At 35.9% G+C, this 16,830-nt stretch overlaps 2 protein-coding genes across 4 annotated transcripts; both read right to left on the bottom strand.

Moving 5' to 3' along the window:
- Positions 1-3,858: 3,858 nt before the first annotated feature.
- On the bottom strand, positions 3,859-6,754 carry LOC104213905 (transcription termination factor MTERF8, chloroplastic). Of its 3 annotated transcripts, XR_011406211.1 has the most exons (4): positions 6,355-6,754; positions 4,940-6,264; positions 4,472-4,791; positions 3,859-4,154 (listed from the first exon to the last, which is right to left on the bottom strand). XR_011406211.1 is itself a non-coding variant. In XM_009763462.2 (2 exons), the coding sequence occupies exons 1-2, from the start codon at positions 6,608-6,610 to the stop codon at positions 4,955-4,957; spliced, it is 1,566 nt and encodes a 521-aa protein (XP_009761764.1). In that variant the 5' UTR covers positions 6,611-6,753; the 3' UTR covers positions 4,333-4,954. The 3 variants fall into 3 exon arrangements, 1 of the variants encoding a protein (XP_009761764.1); XR_707773.2 differs by having other exon boundaries at positions 4,710-6,264; positions 6,355-6,753; XM_009763462.2 differs by lacking the exon at positions 3,859-4,154 and having other exon boundaries at positions 4,333-6,264; positions 6,355-6,753.
- Positions 6,755-7,416: 662 nt separating this feature from the next.
- LOC104213904 (uncharacterized) lies at positions 7,417-16,535 on the bottom strand. Its single transcript, XM_009763461.2, has 3 exons — positions 15,541-16,535; positions 7,938-8,026; positions 7,417-7,836 (listed from the first exon to the last, which is right to left on the bottom strand). The coding sequence occupies exons 1-3, from the start codon at positions 16,321-16,323 to the stop codon at positions 7,713-7,715; spliced, it is 996 nt and encodes a 331-aa protein (XP_009761763.1). The 5' UTR covers positions 16,324-16,535; the 3' UTR covers positions 7,417-7,712.
- Positions 16,536-16,830: the final 295 nt, after the last annotated feature.

The raw sequence follows: 16,830 nt of genomic DNA, 5'->3' as shown, positions 1-16,830 counted from the left end.
ACAACTAATGTCGTAATAATAGTGGCGGGTCCAGAATTATATGCAAGCGGGTTCAATCTTAATAGTACATAACTTTAGTCGTAAAATAGTAGTTATCAAGTGGGTTCAAATAAAATATTTATATAAAATTTACGTTGTTTTAATCGTAATTTATACATATACACAGTATTATTTTTTGGTAAAGCCACTGCATAGCAACCATCACCACCAACATTAAGTTTAAGCATAAAACACACAAACACCATAACTCCCTTTCTTCACAACCATTCAAAAAATATTACGCAAGAAATTCGGGGAAGTGCAGATATAGTCAATCGAGGATAACCAGCCGGGTTGACTATTTACTTACCATTATTTACTTTTCCTAGTCGGTATACATAGATTATATATTAAATTTATATATATTGTGCATTCACCAACTACTTTTAGCTTAAGTGATTGGATAGACAATTATTTGGGTTAATTCTTCTATTCGATTTGGAACCACCATTTAAGCCGGAGCCTAAGTTTATAAATTTTTGTAAGTTTAGTCACTTCGGAATCCAATATAAGTTGCAAAAATTTGTGTTTGAAGTTTTACCTAAAGTTTGACATATTACTTGTGCAAGTAAACTTCCGAGAATCGTGCATGAGAAGTCTTTGCGTATTGATAGCAAATACAGAAAGTACCCATAGAAAGAATGATAGGTCAAAATGGTATTATCTTTAAATGAAATTGGGTAATTTTCGACCAACTTCAGCATATTCTAACATGAATGATATTTTAGGAAATAAAGTAAAAATTGAGTAACTTTATGGTTAGAAAAATAAATTTAGCGATTTCACTGCAATTATATTATAATTTGAGTGACCTTCTTTGTACTTGATACTTGAAAAATTGAAAAGTCATTCCATATCCATACCATATCAATGAAGGTTATTACTTGTTCTAAGATAATTACTGACTTCAACTCAATTCATAGGATACTTTATTCTATTTTCTAAAATGGTAACCAATTCTGAATTATTCAAGGAACATGAACTGGCATCTTGTGCGTCTGCTCTGCACCAGGCCCATAGACATGAGCCAGGAATTTAGTATGGCAAACTGGTGGTGGGTACCAATGAGATCATGCAGAGGCAGAGGCGAACCCAGAAGGTGAAGGTGGCAGGAACATGAAACCAATACATATACAATATATATATATATATATAGGAACTTCTATCGAGGTTAACAGGGTCTGGTGACCCCTCGAATGAAGCGAAACATCCCATGAATGTATGTCAGCGACTTCTTCAGTCTGCTTCTTCTTCCAGCACACTTAACACTCTGCTGATTCGAATCTTAAACCCCCATAACCCCTTTGTTTTCATAATGAATTATTATTATATATTACTTATGTCCAGAAGACGTATTATAGGAGACAATTATTATTTATATCCATAGAAAGTAGTACACGCTCATATATCATTACCTTGGATTGCTCTCTTTTTACTTTGGACTATTTTCATTACTTAAATCTACAAAAAGTAATATACACTCATTTACCTATATCAGTACAAAGCAATTTCCGTCTCTTGAGCCAGTTAATTGGGTAAACACTTCATAAAATTTTGCTTGACCAACATTTCCAGTTATATATTTTGAACACGAGTACTAGTAACAAAGTTTACCTGATACTGATAGATGGAGCTCATTCCAAATTCTTTGGGCTACACAAAAATTTTGAATTGCTCTAGACTGGGTGGCTCATTGCATCGATTGTCCATTTCTCCTATATTGGATTCCCAGCTCTCTTAAAACATGTCCAACGTTCCCTATGGATCCTCCAACTCCAACCAAAGTTGAATTTCTTACTTCCACATACTCCTTATAAAGCCCATGCAGAGTGACATTTTTTTTTAAAAAAAAAAAAAAGATATCGAGAGAAAGTCTTAGCCCTTAAAATGCATTGCGAAGAGAGATCCAAGACGAAGATTTTCTGACACAGTGCAGGCACGGGAATGAAAAGACAGATAAAGGAACAACCCACCGGATGGGCATATACCTCTCTTCAATTATTGTTGGGATGGGAGGTAGGTCTTGCTTCATATTTATACACCTATAACCCCAATACTGACTCTAAAACTATATGATATGGATATTAAGAAAAAGAACAGAGGTATGCAAACCAGAAGCTTCAAGCAGCTAGCTAAAATGGAAACACACAAGTGTGTATATCCACTCTCAAGTATACTGTGGCAAGAAAGGGGCTTTGCAGAATACACATACAAGAACAGCAAAAATGTTGAACTTTAATTTTCATTCATTGTTACCCTTTTACCATATCAATTGTGAGTATCAACAGCTCCATAAGATTCAGTGGGAACAAGTCACTGGAGCTACCACCTTCATATTCACATTATAAAACTGTATATGGGAGCCTTCAGTCCAGAGCCATCTAAAACTGTATGTAACATGACTATGCCTACATACAGAGTCAAATATATCATTCTCATAAAGTTAAGCCTTGGGAATTTATGTCACAAATTCTACAGTCCTTGTTTTGAAAAGGATGCTATCCAATTAAAAGACCAAAACAGATGAAAGGGCCAGTCTTCGAAAAAAAACCGGGCAGTATAAAACATCAGGAATGGAGGAGGAAAAGATGTTGTGAAACTGAAAATACACAGTTATAAGTTTAAGAAAGCAGAAGTTTTGCACATCTTACTGGAGGGTTGAGACCAAATTATGGGAAGAATCAGAAATTTATTATAATTCAACCTATACAAGGATCTGAAAGCCATTTAACTGAAGGTGTGGCCATTGGAACCATGGGAGACCAGAAAAAAGAACTATATGACTCTTCCCATCTGTCTAAGCCTTAATGGATAGAGCTACCCGATACATGTACTAACAAAAGGATGCAAGTATACTGTGGAATAGTCGAGGTGTGTGTAAAGTGTCCCTGACACCAATATTATCCAAAAAAAAGAAGAGATCTAAAAGAATGGTACAGCCAACAAGACTGAGTGACTTAGTCATGAAAACTAAAAAGGTTGTCCCAGCGGCAGCTAATTCTATATAATTTTTAAATTAATGAAAGCTTCAGCTGAACTGCTGATTCATTTATTCAAGGGAAAAGGAAGGATGTGCAGGATGGCTTTATAGAAAGGGAAAATATCCCAACTTCATGTTCATCCAGAAATTGGTCGTTTGAGCGTTTAAGAAATCACCAATAAAACTTCTGCAGTGTTTCCTTTAATCTTTATAATTAGTTAGAAGTCAACACGGACTAAATAGAATTACAGATAAACTAAATTTTCAGACTGACAGAATCCTCAATTTCACTGCTGAATAGACGGTCATAGACACAAAAGAAGTGCATAATTCCTTTCACACTTGCTCTTTACGAAATGACTCTCTACTGTACTCGCTTAACTTAGTTGATGCAACTCATAACCAAGGTATTCCAGAAGCAAGCAGTTAGTACATACAAAAGTTAATAGCAAGACTTCTAACTGTTGCTGTCGTTCTAGGATGCTCTAATAGTTTTACCATTTTCAATTCAGGCACAGAGGGCCATCCAAATAGAGCAACGAAGTTTATATGTGTTGTGGAAGTTAATCAAGTTGAAGAAACAGAAATCAGCTGAGTAGAATTACTTCAAAAGAAATACCAAGACTAGTCAGGTCTTCATATACAACGTTAAAAAACTGGTTTCATGCACTGCCACAATTCTTACAGCTGGTTTTCTTTGACCAGATTAATATTTAAAAGAAGGTGCTAATAAAGAAGACACTGAACAATGCACAGCACAGATGTCAATATGTGTTCAACATGTCGCAAAAGAAATTGAAATGACATATAAGTCAACTTCGTAAATGACTTCAGAAACAGAAGCAACTTTTGGTGGAAATGAATTTACTGAACATCTTCAATGAAATCTCAGATATGGACATCAAAATATATGACTCTGGAGAGGCCCAGAGGGTAAGACTTCATTGACGAGAAATGAGTCTCGAACTTTATATGAACGCTGAAAATCCAAGTGCCAACATTAAAGTAGACCCAAACAAAAAAGAGAGGAAAACCCACCTTAAGGGCTACAGTAATATGATGTTTCTGACAAACTTGAGATAAGCCCATTTGATGAGAATCAGATATGAATCCATGGTTTATAGCCACAGCAATTCTGCAACAAATCCACAAAGTTATTGTGTCTCCAACAAAAGAATATGATCTATATAGTTAAGGCATTATCGAATCTTATGCATCAGTTCAAAATCCGAAAGAACAGTAGGACTCAGGGAACCAACTCAATTTTCATGGATCAAATCACAGAAAACAAAGACACCTAAATGAAGACAAAATTCAAAACAACAACCATTACGTCCTTATTTTCCTAGTATAACTGTATAATTTGTATTCAAAACGCACATATGCACCAATATATAAGAGGAAATAGGCATCAGATAGTTCAGAAATTTGCAATATATATTACTGATTTACATTTAAAGAGTGTCGATATCAAAGTGCATTAGCTTTTCAGCAGCTCTGTTGTACATCTTCAACAGAAACAGCAGTTTCAGTCTGCTGTCAATTTTCAGTTGTGATACAAAGTTGTATTGAACACTTGCACTAAAGTATGATCACTAGTTCATAAACAGCACTGAGTTCACCAATAACGCAAGGACGGTCACCTATCTATTATAGAAAGACAACCTAAAAGTTAAAATCGTGTCCTCACTCAGCCATGTAGAACATCACTACCCCATCATTCAGTGCTCAGCAATTGAAAGACGGTGTTGTCCATAAGTTCTTCCATTCCCCTGCAAATGTCCACAGGCACATTCGGCACTCAGGCAAAGGAAGCAAAACCGGGAATCCTCAAAACTGAATTGATCTAGCGGAACCATCAAACCCTTGGGTTTAACATTTAATACAGGTTTTCACATGATTAGGACAACAAATATGTACCATAACTCATTCCAATCAGTCATCACTCTCATTGAGGCGATTAATGGCAGGAACTCGTTGCTTCCTCTTGCTTTTTGTTGAGAATCTTGCTGCAGATACACTCAGGAGTTTATTGAGCGACATGCCTTCACCTAAGATTTTTTTCTTCTCCTCGTACCTGTGTTTAATCCTTCCGTCAAGCTTGTACCCAAGAAATGCAGGAAAAGCCAATAGTTCCCCAACTTCACGACCCATCTCCTCAACCAAGTAGTCCAACTTCTCCTCCAATGACTCATGATTGTACTGTAATACCTGCGGATGCTTCATGCTCATCTCCAGAATGTCATCAAAAGTCAAGCCGTAGTTCAAAAATACCCCAATAAGCTCTTGCATATTTTTGCAGCTAGTCCTGGTAACAGCTCCCATTGCCATTGCCAATTCCTTGGTATTATTCTTATATCCAATCTTCACCAAAAAGACCAGCTTGTAAGCAAGATTGCCCTCAAATGACAGACTTAGAAACAAAGGGGCTTTTATTAAGAACCTGAATATATCATGTGAACTCAACCCACATTGCTTAAGAAAATCAATTCGAGGATGCAATTTCCTTTTCCTGCTGGCGCTAAACATATTGGGATAAACTAGAACAATTCGAAAAATCTCCTCCTCACTTAATCCAGCGAATGATTTGAAGAACTCTACATGATCTTTTAAGTGGTCAACACTGTATGCTACAACAAATGGCAACTTACGCAAAACGGTTGCAGTTCCAGCCTCATCACCTCCACTCAGCTCGAATAGGAACCCTATCCTGGGAATCAACTGCGCGTCAAGGTCATAGTTGAGAAGCGCTGGACGGCGAAGAATCAAATCAACACCACCAAAACGGTTCAAGAAAGTGAGCAATCTTTCTACATCTTCAAATGATTTGAGACAAAAAGCCTTGGTTAAGTTGGCATTGTTGAGAACGTGAACAATCTTTTCTTGGGGCATCCCAAGTTGGAGTAACAATCTAACCTTTGCTTCAAATCCTGCAAGAAACCTCGGTTCTGTTGAGTTAAAAAGATGTTCAATTTGTGAAGGTTTGATCTTTCCCGCCAATTCCAGTTCATCATTGAGAAGAAAACAAACGAAGGCATCGATTTCCTGAGCTGTTAAAACATCCGGTCTTTTCACGATCAATCGTGAAAGAGCAAGGCCGCTGACACCAAGGGACTGCAATGAATGAATTCGTGTACGTATGGATTGGAAGGGCCTGAGTTTGACTACAGGGTGGGCGTCCAAAAGGGCTTCAGTATCTCTCTCATTGAACCCAATTTCTTGAAAGAGAGAATATAGCATCACCCCTGAGAAAAATAGAGTATCACCCGCAGTTAAAGAAATGAACATTGCACATGAGGTGTTTGAAAATTGAACTGAGAGAGAGAGAAACTCACCCGAATCAACAAAAGAATTGGTAGAGCTGTCGTTGACGACGAGGGCGTTGCATTTGAGCAGTAAAATCCTGGAATCTTCAGGACCCAAAAAGTGTAAAGGTAGTTTATCTTGTTTCTGTGAAGTGTTAGCGGCAAATGTGAGCTTCTGAGAAGGGAGCAAAGCTGAAGGAAAGAGAGTTCGTATAGGGGGAGATAAAGCCCGAGAGAAGCAGGAAGGAGAAGGTGAAAGTGGGAAAGATTTGGTTGGTGTCGACATGGCAGAGGAAGCAACACTGAAACTGTTGCTTGGCGATAAGGTAGAAGATGAATGTTAGTTCAAGCTATAGCCCACATAGAAAGAGGATTACGCTGTGGCTCCTAAAGTGTCAGTCTCCAACTAGAAACGGGTTAAAAAATACTTTTTTCTTATCATGGGGCGTATATACTGGCGCGCCAAAGTCTGTTAATTTCAAACAATTTTACACGTTTGGGGACATCCAATAAAGTATATATTGACATAAAAAAAAAAATTGTCTATAAGATAGTGAGTTATGTAAACGAACTCGAGAAATACTGAGTAATATTTCCTAGAGTATGACCCAAATATTAACTTAATCTACTAAAGTTAAAACAAGGAGGACCAACAAAGAAAAAGAAAAACATATAAGAATATAATTAACTTAATTTATTTTTAGTAAAATCAGAACAAAGAAAAGGAGGATATGATCTCCTATGGTAAATTTTAATTTGAATCGAAAATGACACTATAAAAGCTCCTGTGTTTTATTTACGGCTCTTCTGTGTTTTTTCTTTACCGATCTTTTATGAAAATTGCCATAAACCAACCTCCCGGGACCAAAGTGTGGTTTTCCACCATTTTATCCCCAAGCTTTTTCGTCGCACGAAATAGGTTATTAATTATTTAATATTTTCTAAAGCAGGGAGAAATTGTAGAACAAGAAACCTGGTACATAGCAAAAAAGGGGAAGCTTCGGCTGGCACTTAACTGGATTCGTCCTAAAACATATTCATCTGGCAGAATTGCAAATATTTAATAGTAGCACTTATCAGCAGCTTCCCATCTCCAGGAAAAAATGATATTTTTTAGAAAATACACTGAAATAATTCGACTTGAGCAACGAAGCAATTTACATGATAGCTAGAATGGTTGCATCCTAATAAGCAGAACAAGGTGTTACATCAAATAAAGAATTGCTATAAAGAATTGTTCAATTTCTCTGCGCACTGGTACTCATATAATTGTTCCTGCTCCATTCTGCACATTATATAGTGGAGTATTTGTTTCTGGAAGTCATGCTACATTACTCCAGATAGCAAGGTACAAATAAATTTACAGTGACACAAGTGTGTTTAGTTGATTATTGAGCCTGGTAATGTCGATGAGATGGCTTCAGACTATTCTTAGCAATGCCTGTTCCATTTTTCTTACTTGTTGGGATGCTCTTAATTAGAACAACTGACGAAGATGCCTTCTTTAATTTTCTGTGAAACCCAGAAAATGCAATTTATCAGACCTCAAGTTTGGGTCACACACTCAAAAAAGCAAGAAGGAAGATAGAAATTAAAACTTGAGCAATTCTTACAAGTTCCCTTGTTTCTTTTTGGAAGGCTGGCCAACAGAATCAGATGTCCTTCTACAAGTTTCTTCCAATTTATCATTAAACCAAAGCTCCTGCATAAGACAGTACAAGTCAAGACAACTTAAAAAGTGATTGAAATAATATTCTTACGTTAAGAACCAAACCAGCTACCGAAAAGCACTAGGTACCAGGTCCAGCAAGATTGCCTAATATCTACAGTTAATCAACCCTTCTCCACTTAAATGCACAGAAAAGATCTATTGGATTCTGATTCCTTCATGCATGTGAAATTCAAAAAATTAACAAATTAGAATAGACGTTTACTTATATTATTTTATGTAGACACATAAACATGAAATTCTGTCTGTTGTATTTTATGTATGTATATAACTTCCACTATGCAAGTAAACATTGAAAAGATTGGGTTGAAAAGTAGGAGTAATACTAAGCAAATATATCTCGGGAAAAAGTGAAATCACAACTTGAGACCCGCAGTGTTCTTACTAAACTTAACATCTGCATAAATATAGGAAGGATGTAGGAACTGTGAAATAAGATACCTCCAGCCATTTCAATGAGAATTAAAGAAAGGATCCCACAAATTTCTAGCAGAGCATCTTAGAAACCAGATTCCATCAATTTGACAACAATTTGACAGTGGAGTTTGGTCATCCGGAAAAAAAAACTCCAGAAAAAGATATGGTATTTTGGTAATCAACAATGTTTCGGCGGCATTAAGAAAGAACAACCTAGGTTGTTTCAGATATTTGTGTTTTCCTTTGTTGACTTGTCTTTTCTTATTTGATCTTTCAACATGTGATTTGTAATTAAAGAGATAACTAGATCTTGTCAAATAAACAACAAACTAAAATGACGTGTTGTATTGTATAGTTCTTCAAATATCGATGAAAGTTGTTCACTGTATCAGAATTTGGACTTTCTTATTGATTATATATCCCATCACGTCATAGCTCTAAATAAGTAAGTTCAAGCTCAAACGCATGAATTTACCACGAGGCATCTTCATCTTATGTTTTTCTTTTTATTCATGCTCGTATAGTTTTTGTTCTCTTATTTTTGCATTAATAGAACTTCTCTTAATTTTAATTTTATAAAGATTTTTAAATTCCTTCCTTTTTTGTTTTATTGTCATAAAAAGAGAGATATTAGGTCTCCAGTTTGACTATATTATTATCAATGTTGACAATACGGAAGGTGGCAGTGGTGCATATATGAAAGTTGTTCTTTCATATATAATCTAGATATAGTTAATATCTAAGTTACCAAATTACCGTTAAGTACTACTAGAATATTTAATTTAATGCATCGTGATGAGTCAATCTACTTTGATATAAACTTGTTAAGACATAATCCTGACTCGAAAAATTAATGTAATGTTTTTATGTGCTGTTACAAAATTTCATTCTCAAACCAAAACGATTGTATCAGAGTATAACTTTCATATCAGCTGATAAGGAAATCAACATATTTTATTAATTATTGTATGAATAAATTTGCAACTTGAATCGAATAAGAAAAAGAGCATGCAAAACAATATTACTAAAAAGGAAACAAGGATTTAAATACTCTTGAAATAAAGGGAGCACCTGAGATGATATATTAAACAATCGGCTAAATAAAATGAGGCAGTACCATAAGGTTTCTATACCAAAAAATATTCCGAAGATTCATCCACCAAAAATATGTAACTGGCCCCTAAAATATGCATAATGTTGGCTCTTGATAAAAGAAACTAAGGGAAATAACGGGGAAGATGACAGGAAAATAAAAAGAGTATACTGGAATAGAAGTAAAAGGAACTGAAGCTGAAAATTCTATATTATTTTACTGCATTTGGACTACAATTTATAAGGGAAATACTAACTTAAAAGACCTAAATATCAGCACAAAATCTGCTGAAAATAACAAACTCCTAGAGACTAGTTCAAAATTATTTCAAATTCAAACTAAATTACAGTAGTAAATAACTCTTAAGCTAAAACAGTAAAATAATTTTACTGAGAGCAGCTTCTAAAGCATATTTCTAACACATAATAACACCCACTATTGATACCTACTTCCCTGTAACTATATATCGGGTTATTTGTTATTAACTTAAAAGTCATGAAATAACCTCAAAATTATGTCAATCTTAGGATTTCAAGTAAATATATTGCACCCATGGGTAGAGTCATTTTCATAAAGTTCATGGAGGAATTTTTAGAATTTATTTAGCATATGATCAGCTGGATTTACTCAATCTCACTTATCCGTACAAATTATTGCATATGCATCAACTACATACTTGGAAAGTTAATAGAAGTAAAAAAACTTATCAAGTTAGTTTCTCTGACATTCAAAGTAATTGTGATGACGGGCTCAAATCTATTTAATTGTATGTTTCAGTGCAAATCTCGTTGTACATGTTCTCTTGTTTGCCAATACAATGTAGTCTGTCACATGAGTACAACTTTCTCCCAAGTATTCTTGAGAGAGTCGCTAAATTATTTGTATTATTTTCGTATATAATCGTAAAAGTTGTATCAACTTTTCAATATCCTCTATAAACCACTGCATTTGGATAGAATGTGAAAAACTCCGAGAGGACTCTGCCAACCTAGTTATGCTCTACAAGTGTTAGTAGGAATCGACATCCAATAAATATCTTTGAAAAACTGAAGCTTTCAGTACATTTTCTTTCAAATAATAGTATTCTCAGATGAACCCCAAGACTTCACCAGAACAAAACCATTACACCGAATTTAAGACTCAAATAACTAAGTTGCTCTTGTGTTTCTTTAGGAGCATATGCTATTTCACTTCTCGTCAACAACCAACCCGAAACACAAATAAACTGAGAATTCTAAGCTAATCATGTCTAGTTTTCACAAGCTTTCTACAATGCTCGTATTTTTCTGGATTGGTGCTAGTATGGGGTGTATTTTTGGTGTTTGTACCAAGGAAATCTTCATGAGTTGGTTCCTTGAGATAAGTTATTTTATCAGCACGCTCCTTTGGCTTCTTTAACCCAGGGCAAAACCATTTTTGTTCCAGGAATATACTTAAAGGTTGAGCACTCATATAACTTCTTTTCTAGAATTATGCCCATTTTCTTATTTGCAGCAGAGTAAAAGTAACCTGAACTTTTACTATATTCTATTCCAACGGCCCCGGCTAAATTAGGTCCTTGTTTGTGACCAACGCCTTTTTTGACGGTGCAGCCCCTATGTGCACTTGTTCTTGAAGATCTTCTCTCTGGCTTAAAATTACCTTATTGATGGAGCTTATTCTTCTTCATAGGCTATTTTCTTGATCACATCAGTGTTTTAGATAGCGTGCGGCGACAAATAGCGACGAGGGCCCGCTTCACTGAGGCGAGAGGCGTGCAGCGAAGCGCTCGCTTTTTTGATGTGAAGCGACAGTTTATACGAAAACATAAAATATTATATACATCTAACTAAAAACTCAATAACAATAATATATTAATAAATATATCATTCAAAAACTAAAGACTCATTAGATAGTCATAGACTCACTGAAAAACAGAGCATCAAAAAAAAATACAGCCTCTGCTCTGAAAAAACAGAGCTGAAAGAGATGATGGAAGAAACAGAGCAAAGAACCCAAAAACAGAGCAAAGAAAGAAGAAGAAAAACAGAGCTGAAAGAGATGATGGAAGAAAGAAAAACAGAGTTGGGCTGAAAGAGAAGAAAAACAGCGATCACTGAAGAAAGAAGAAGAAAAAGAAAAAAGAAAACCAGCAATGGTGGTCGAGAGAAAGTAGAAGAAGAAAGGAGAAGAAGAAAAGAAAAGAAAGAAACATACTTGGTGAAGAAGGGGTCGCTGATAGCTGACGATGGAAGAAGAAGAAGATGTGAACCCAAGCCCTAATTTTGTTGAAGGAGAACTGGAGAAGAAGGTTGCAGCTCGTATCGTGAGAAGTGTTTTAACCCAAGCCCTAATTTGTTGTTTTAGACTTTTAGTAATAAACAGATGCCTTTTCTTGCGTTATATTCAAATAGCGACGCCTCGAATCGCTTCTCGCATCTCAGCGCCTCTCACTACAAAGGCAGAGGCGCTCGCTTTTCTTCATCGCAACACAACAGACCAGGAATGGCGACACTGCCTCGCATCGCATCGCTACACGCTTTAGTGCTGTAGCGAGCGCTATTTATAACACTGGATCACATGGCTTCATTTTTCTGCTTTTTGATTCCGGTGTGTTTTCAAGGGACGGGGATTTCTCTTCTTTTGTTTAGATCTTTTGTAGTGGAAGAGTGACTGCCTTTATAGGGTAGAGGTAAGGCTGCGTACACACTTGACACTACTCTCCCCAGACCCCATGTATGGAATCAAGTTGGGTTTGTTGTTGTAGTGCAGAGTGACTCCGTTCAAAATAGAAGAGAATAGTTTACTTGGACTAAAAGTGCACCATTTTTATAAACTTAAAGGAATGTTAGTGCACCCCTTTTTTATGTGCTTCGGGTTGCTTGTAGACGAGAAGTGAAGCTAGTAGATACTCCTGAAGAAGCATGAGAGCAACATAGTTATTTGAGTCTTAAATTTGGTGTAATGACTCTGAATAGTGAAGTCTCGGAGTTTTGCATATGAGAATACTAACTATTATTTAAAAGAATATGTGAATTATGTAAGTTTTAGCTTCCCAAAGATATTTGTTGGATTTCAATTCCTAGTTTCCAACAAACACTTGTAAAGCACATATAGGTTGGCAGAGTCCTATAGTACTTTTACTCTCTATCCAAATGCAGTGATTGCTACAAAGGTTGCTGCAGAAGATATTGAAAAGTTGATACAACCTTTAAAATTATATAGGGAGAGGACACGGATAATTCAATGGCTCGCTCAAGATATTTGAGAGAAAGTTGGATTCATGTGACATAGCTACATGGTATTAGCAAGTAACGGAATATGTACAATGAGCTTTGCATTGAAACACACAATTAAATGAATTTCAGCTCGTCATCACAATTACCTGGAATGTTAGAGAAACTGTCTTGAGAAGTCTTTTGTTTCTCCTAGCTTTTCAAGTATGCAACAGATGCATATGCAATATTTTGTATGGACAAGTGGGATCGAGTAAATCCAATTGATCATATGCTAAGTAAATACTGAAAATTCCTCCCTAACTTTATGGAAATGGTTCTGCGTGATGATGCAATATATTTACTTAAAGTCGTGATATTGGTATCAATCCGAAGTTTTTCGATGGACTTTTAGATTAACAGCAAATAGCATGACACATAGTTATAGGGTAGTAGGTCTCAATATTGGGTGTGGTAATGCATACTTTTAGAAGTCAAATACATATATTTGGTGGATGAACCTCTAGAATTTTGTTGACATAGAAGCCTTATGGTACTGCCCTCGTTTTACTTAGTCAAATGTTTAATATATGATCTTCGCATATGACAGGTGCTCTCTATTTCAAGAGTACCTAAATCCTTATTTCTTTTTTATTATTGCACTCAAGTTGCACATTTATTCATGTATGATTAGTAAAAGAATGTTGATTTCCTAATTTTTTTTAAAAAAATTTAAGAATGTCTATTTGAAAAATGCACTCCAATGCAATAAATTTGGTTTAGGAATGAAATCTCGTAACGGACATGGAAACATCACGTTGATTTTTCGAGTCAGGATTAGATCTTAAAGGGTTTAAACCAAAAAAGACTAACTCACTATGACGCATTAAGTAGAATACTCTAGTGGTGCTTAGCGGCAATTTGGTAACTTAAATTATTATATTTGAAACCAGTACCACTTTCCCTGCTTTCAATATTAATAACAACATATTGGAGACCTATGTCTCTTTTTTTATGACAAGAAATTACTTTTACATACTAAAATAAGGAAGGAATTTAAAAACATAAAAATCTTCATAAAAGAAAGATGAAAATGTTTCATCATAAACCCATGAGCAGGAACAAAAAAGAAAGATGAAAATGTTTCATCATAAACCCATGCGCTGAAGTTACCTATTTAGATGTATGGTATGATAGGATATATAATCAACGAGAAAGTCCAAATTCTAATGTCGTGCACACACACTATCACTGATATTTAAGGACAGTACTATACGCCACGTTATTTTAGTTTGTCATTTATTTCATGAGATCTAGTTTCTTAAAAAATGAATTAAGAAAAGAAAAGTCAACAAATATAAAAAATATATCTAAAACAACCTAGGTTGTTCTTTCTCAATGTTAGCAAAATTCTTTGGCACTCGAGTCCCAGCAATGCCGCCAAAACATTGTTGATTGCCAAATTACACAATGTTTTTCATCTTAGTGCATCTTACCCTATCGCATATTTCAACCCAGAAAAAAAACTTCAGATCTTCCGATATAATGGAGTTTGTTCACAGAAAGAATAGACGTCCAAACGGGATGAAACAGCTTGAACTATGCATCAGATGCTGAAGAAACAGACTACAGATTAGAATGAAATAATTCCAAGTTCAAGAAGGAAAACTTGACGGTAATTACCAAATATGGTCATTATTAGAAAGTGTCAGAAATAACTATGCGTGGTTCACAAAAGGAAAAGAAGTGCAGTACCGTTTTCTGACATAAAAAGAAATTTTTTGAATTTGGTGGACTACATATCTAGGAACATCTTCAACCCTACAATATGGGAGGAGGAAAACCAAGAAAAGCTACCATAAATATCAGAGAGGAGAGCTCCAACACCCTTTTTTATGAGAAGATAGAGAGCTCCAACCCATTAGTATGGGGAACTTTTTGAAGAAAAACATGAAGTATGGTGGATGATACACATGACTTAGAAATAGCAGCATAACAACTCCATTGTCATTTTGAAATTGAAGGCTAACAAGTAGTACAAGATACATGATCAGAGCTCTCACTTGCAACAGAGCCAGAATCCATATAAGGACTAGAAAAGGCTAATCCAGTTACACATCAATAGCAGGTTAGGCACTCAAAATCAAGGCTTCTTTTAAAGGAAATGTAGTGTGCCTCAGTCATCAGAAAGTACCACCAGCATATGCTAAACTTTAACACATGATTAAATAACATTCTGATGGCAAGACAACCCTTTTCAATACTTAGGTTGATAAGCAAGTAACAGAATAACCCAGGACTTGCTAGCTTAGTATAATTATCCTATTGTGATCTACTTTCGAATTCAAAGTGCACGTGAGAAGTGAAAACCATGATCAAATATGTCACAGGAAGACAGCAAATTCCTTTCTGTGCTCATAATGTAGGCCAAAAGTTGTATGAGAATATCAATAGCCATCATCTAGTTGGGCACTCAAAGCAATATAAGTTGAATTGATATGCAGATACATTCTGCATGGGCATTTACTGCAATCATCTATACTAGAACAGAGAAGATATGCAAGATTTAGCTTGATTCTTGCAATACTAAAACATAGAATAACAAGAACTCTACATAATTAGAAAGCTTCCACCACAAACACGACGCACGCCATAGATAGATGTTAGTATTTGATCACATTCCATAAAAAGCATCTTACTGAGTAAAACCCAAGTAACATTTACTCAAGTAACATATAACAGAACATGATCATTAGCAGCAAAATTGGTTTAATTGAACTTACTTCATTGACCGGAAACTTGCATACTCCCACCTTTTCGTCCTTAGATGATCCACAACCATCATTCCCGCTTACAACCTTCGGTTTCTTCTCACCAGCAACATCCTCATTCACCACATCAGCTTTCTTCCTCTTCTTATTACCCGCACTCGTCGCCTTACTCTTCTTATCACGTACCTTCCACACGTTCTTCTTTCTATAAAGCAATTTCTCAAATTTCCACGGCGCACAGCTCGTATCTATCACCATAACTTCGGTCCGCGAAAATCCCAACAGATTGGGGTGGGACTTGTCCTCCTCTTCAGCTACGTTTAAATTACTGCCTTGTTCTAATAGCTTGACCTGAGATTCCTTAATTTCCACTCGACTGTTGTCATCGCTCATCGGCGACGCAGCATTGTTAATTTCAGATGAAGCACAAAACCTAGGGTTTGTTTGTTTGCGTGACCCCTTTTTGAAATTAAATTTAGGGAAACTAGTTGATTCTCCCATACAAAAGAGCTCGGAGAGAACATTTGTAACTACATTGCACAGTTGTTCGTTGTCTCCACTGTTACCTGGTGCTGCCGGAGTTTGGGCAGGTTCGTTTACGGACCGAATTGGATCGGAGCTGGATTCTGAACCGACATTATTATTGTTATTACCTCTTAGCTGAGTTTCGGCGTGGGGAGAAATAGAATTGGATCCATCAGGAGTCTGGTGATCGGCAAAGGAAAAGCCTTTTGATGATCGGAGCCGGTCGAGCCAGTTGGAACCGGATTTCTGGGTAGAAATTGAACAGAGCATTGTCGGAGAGAGAAAGGTAAACGAGGTGGACCTTACCAGAAATGAGCAGACTGGAGTAGGAAAGCAGGCTTAGGGTTTACAGAGTCCATGATTGCACAGCGAAAGCTATTACAGGCCGCCATCGGATGTGCGAAGGGAGTATGTGAAAATTGAAATATCGAGAAGTTGACACGTTGCTTGTAAGTGGTTGGAGGGAACATGAAAGAACAGCCAAAGAGTAGTAATAGTGTAGTAGTAGTAATAATTGTTTGTATCAGAGTAACGGCGACCATTCTTCAAGATAACAGCAGCCATCAATTTCGCGGGCGGAAAAATCCGGAAAAAAAAAAGTGAAATATTTTTCAAGTGAATATGGTTTTAAAAATTAGAGTTGTGTTTGGACATGAATATTATTTTGGATTGTTTTTGAATTTTTATGAGTCATCTGAATGAAAATAATGAAAAAAAGCTTTTTAAAGTTTTTCAAATTTTCGAAAAATTCCAAAATTCATCTTCAAGTAAAAATTA

This window comes from Nicotiana sylvestris, chromosome 3 (assembly GCF_000393655.2).
Source record: "Nicotiana sylvestris chromosome 3, ASM39365v2, whole genome shotgun sequence".
NCBI lineage: Eukaryota > Viridiplantae > Streptophyta > Magnoliopsida > Solanales > Solanaceae > Nicotiana > Nicotiana sylvestris.
This window is presented reverse-complemented; position numbering and strand designations above follow the sequence as displayed.

What these genes read in the sequence shown, in the direction of transcription:
- LOC104213904 (XM_009763461.2), bottom strand. Translation starts at nt 16,323, where the DNA reads ATGCTCTGTTCAATTTCTACCCAGAAATCCGGTTCCAACTGGCTCGAC. An exon ending in GCAAGTTTCCGGTCAATGAA is followed by an intron (nt 8,027 to 15,540) that starts GTAAGTTCAATT and finishes TGTCTTATGCAG; the next exon opens with GAGCTTTGGTTTAATGATAA. An exon ending in AAAAAGAAACAAGGGAACTT is followed by an intron (nt 7,837 to 7,937) that starts GTAAGAATTGCT and finishes TGGGTTTCACAG; the next exon opens with AAAATTAAAGAAGGCATCTT.
- LOC104213905 (XM_009763462.2), bottom strand. Translation starts at nt 6,610, where the DNA reads ATGTCGACACCAACCAAATCTTTCCCACTTTCACCTTCTCCTTCCTGC. An exon ending in CAATTCTTTTGTTGATTCGG is followed by an intron (nt 6,265 to 6,354) that starts GTGAGTTTCTCT and finishes TATTTTTCTCAG; the next exon opens with GGGTGATGCTATATTCTCTC.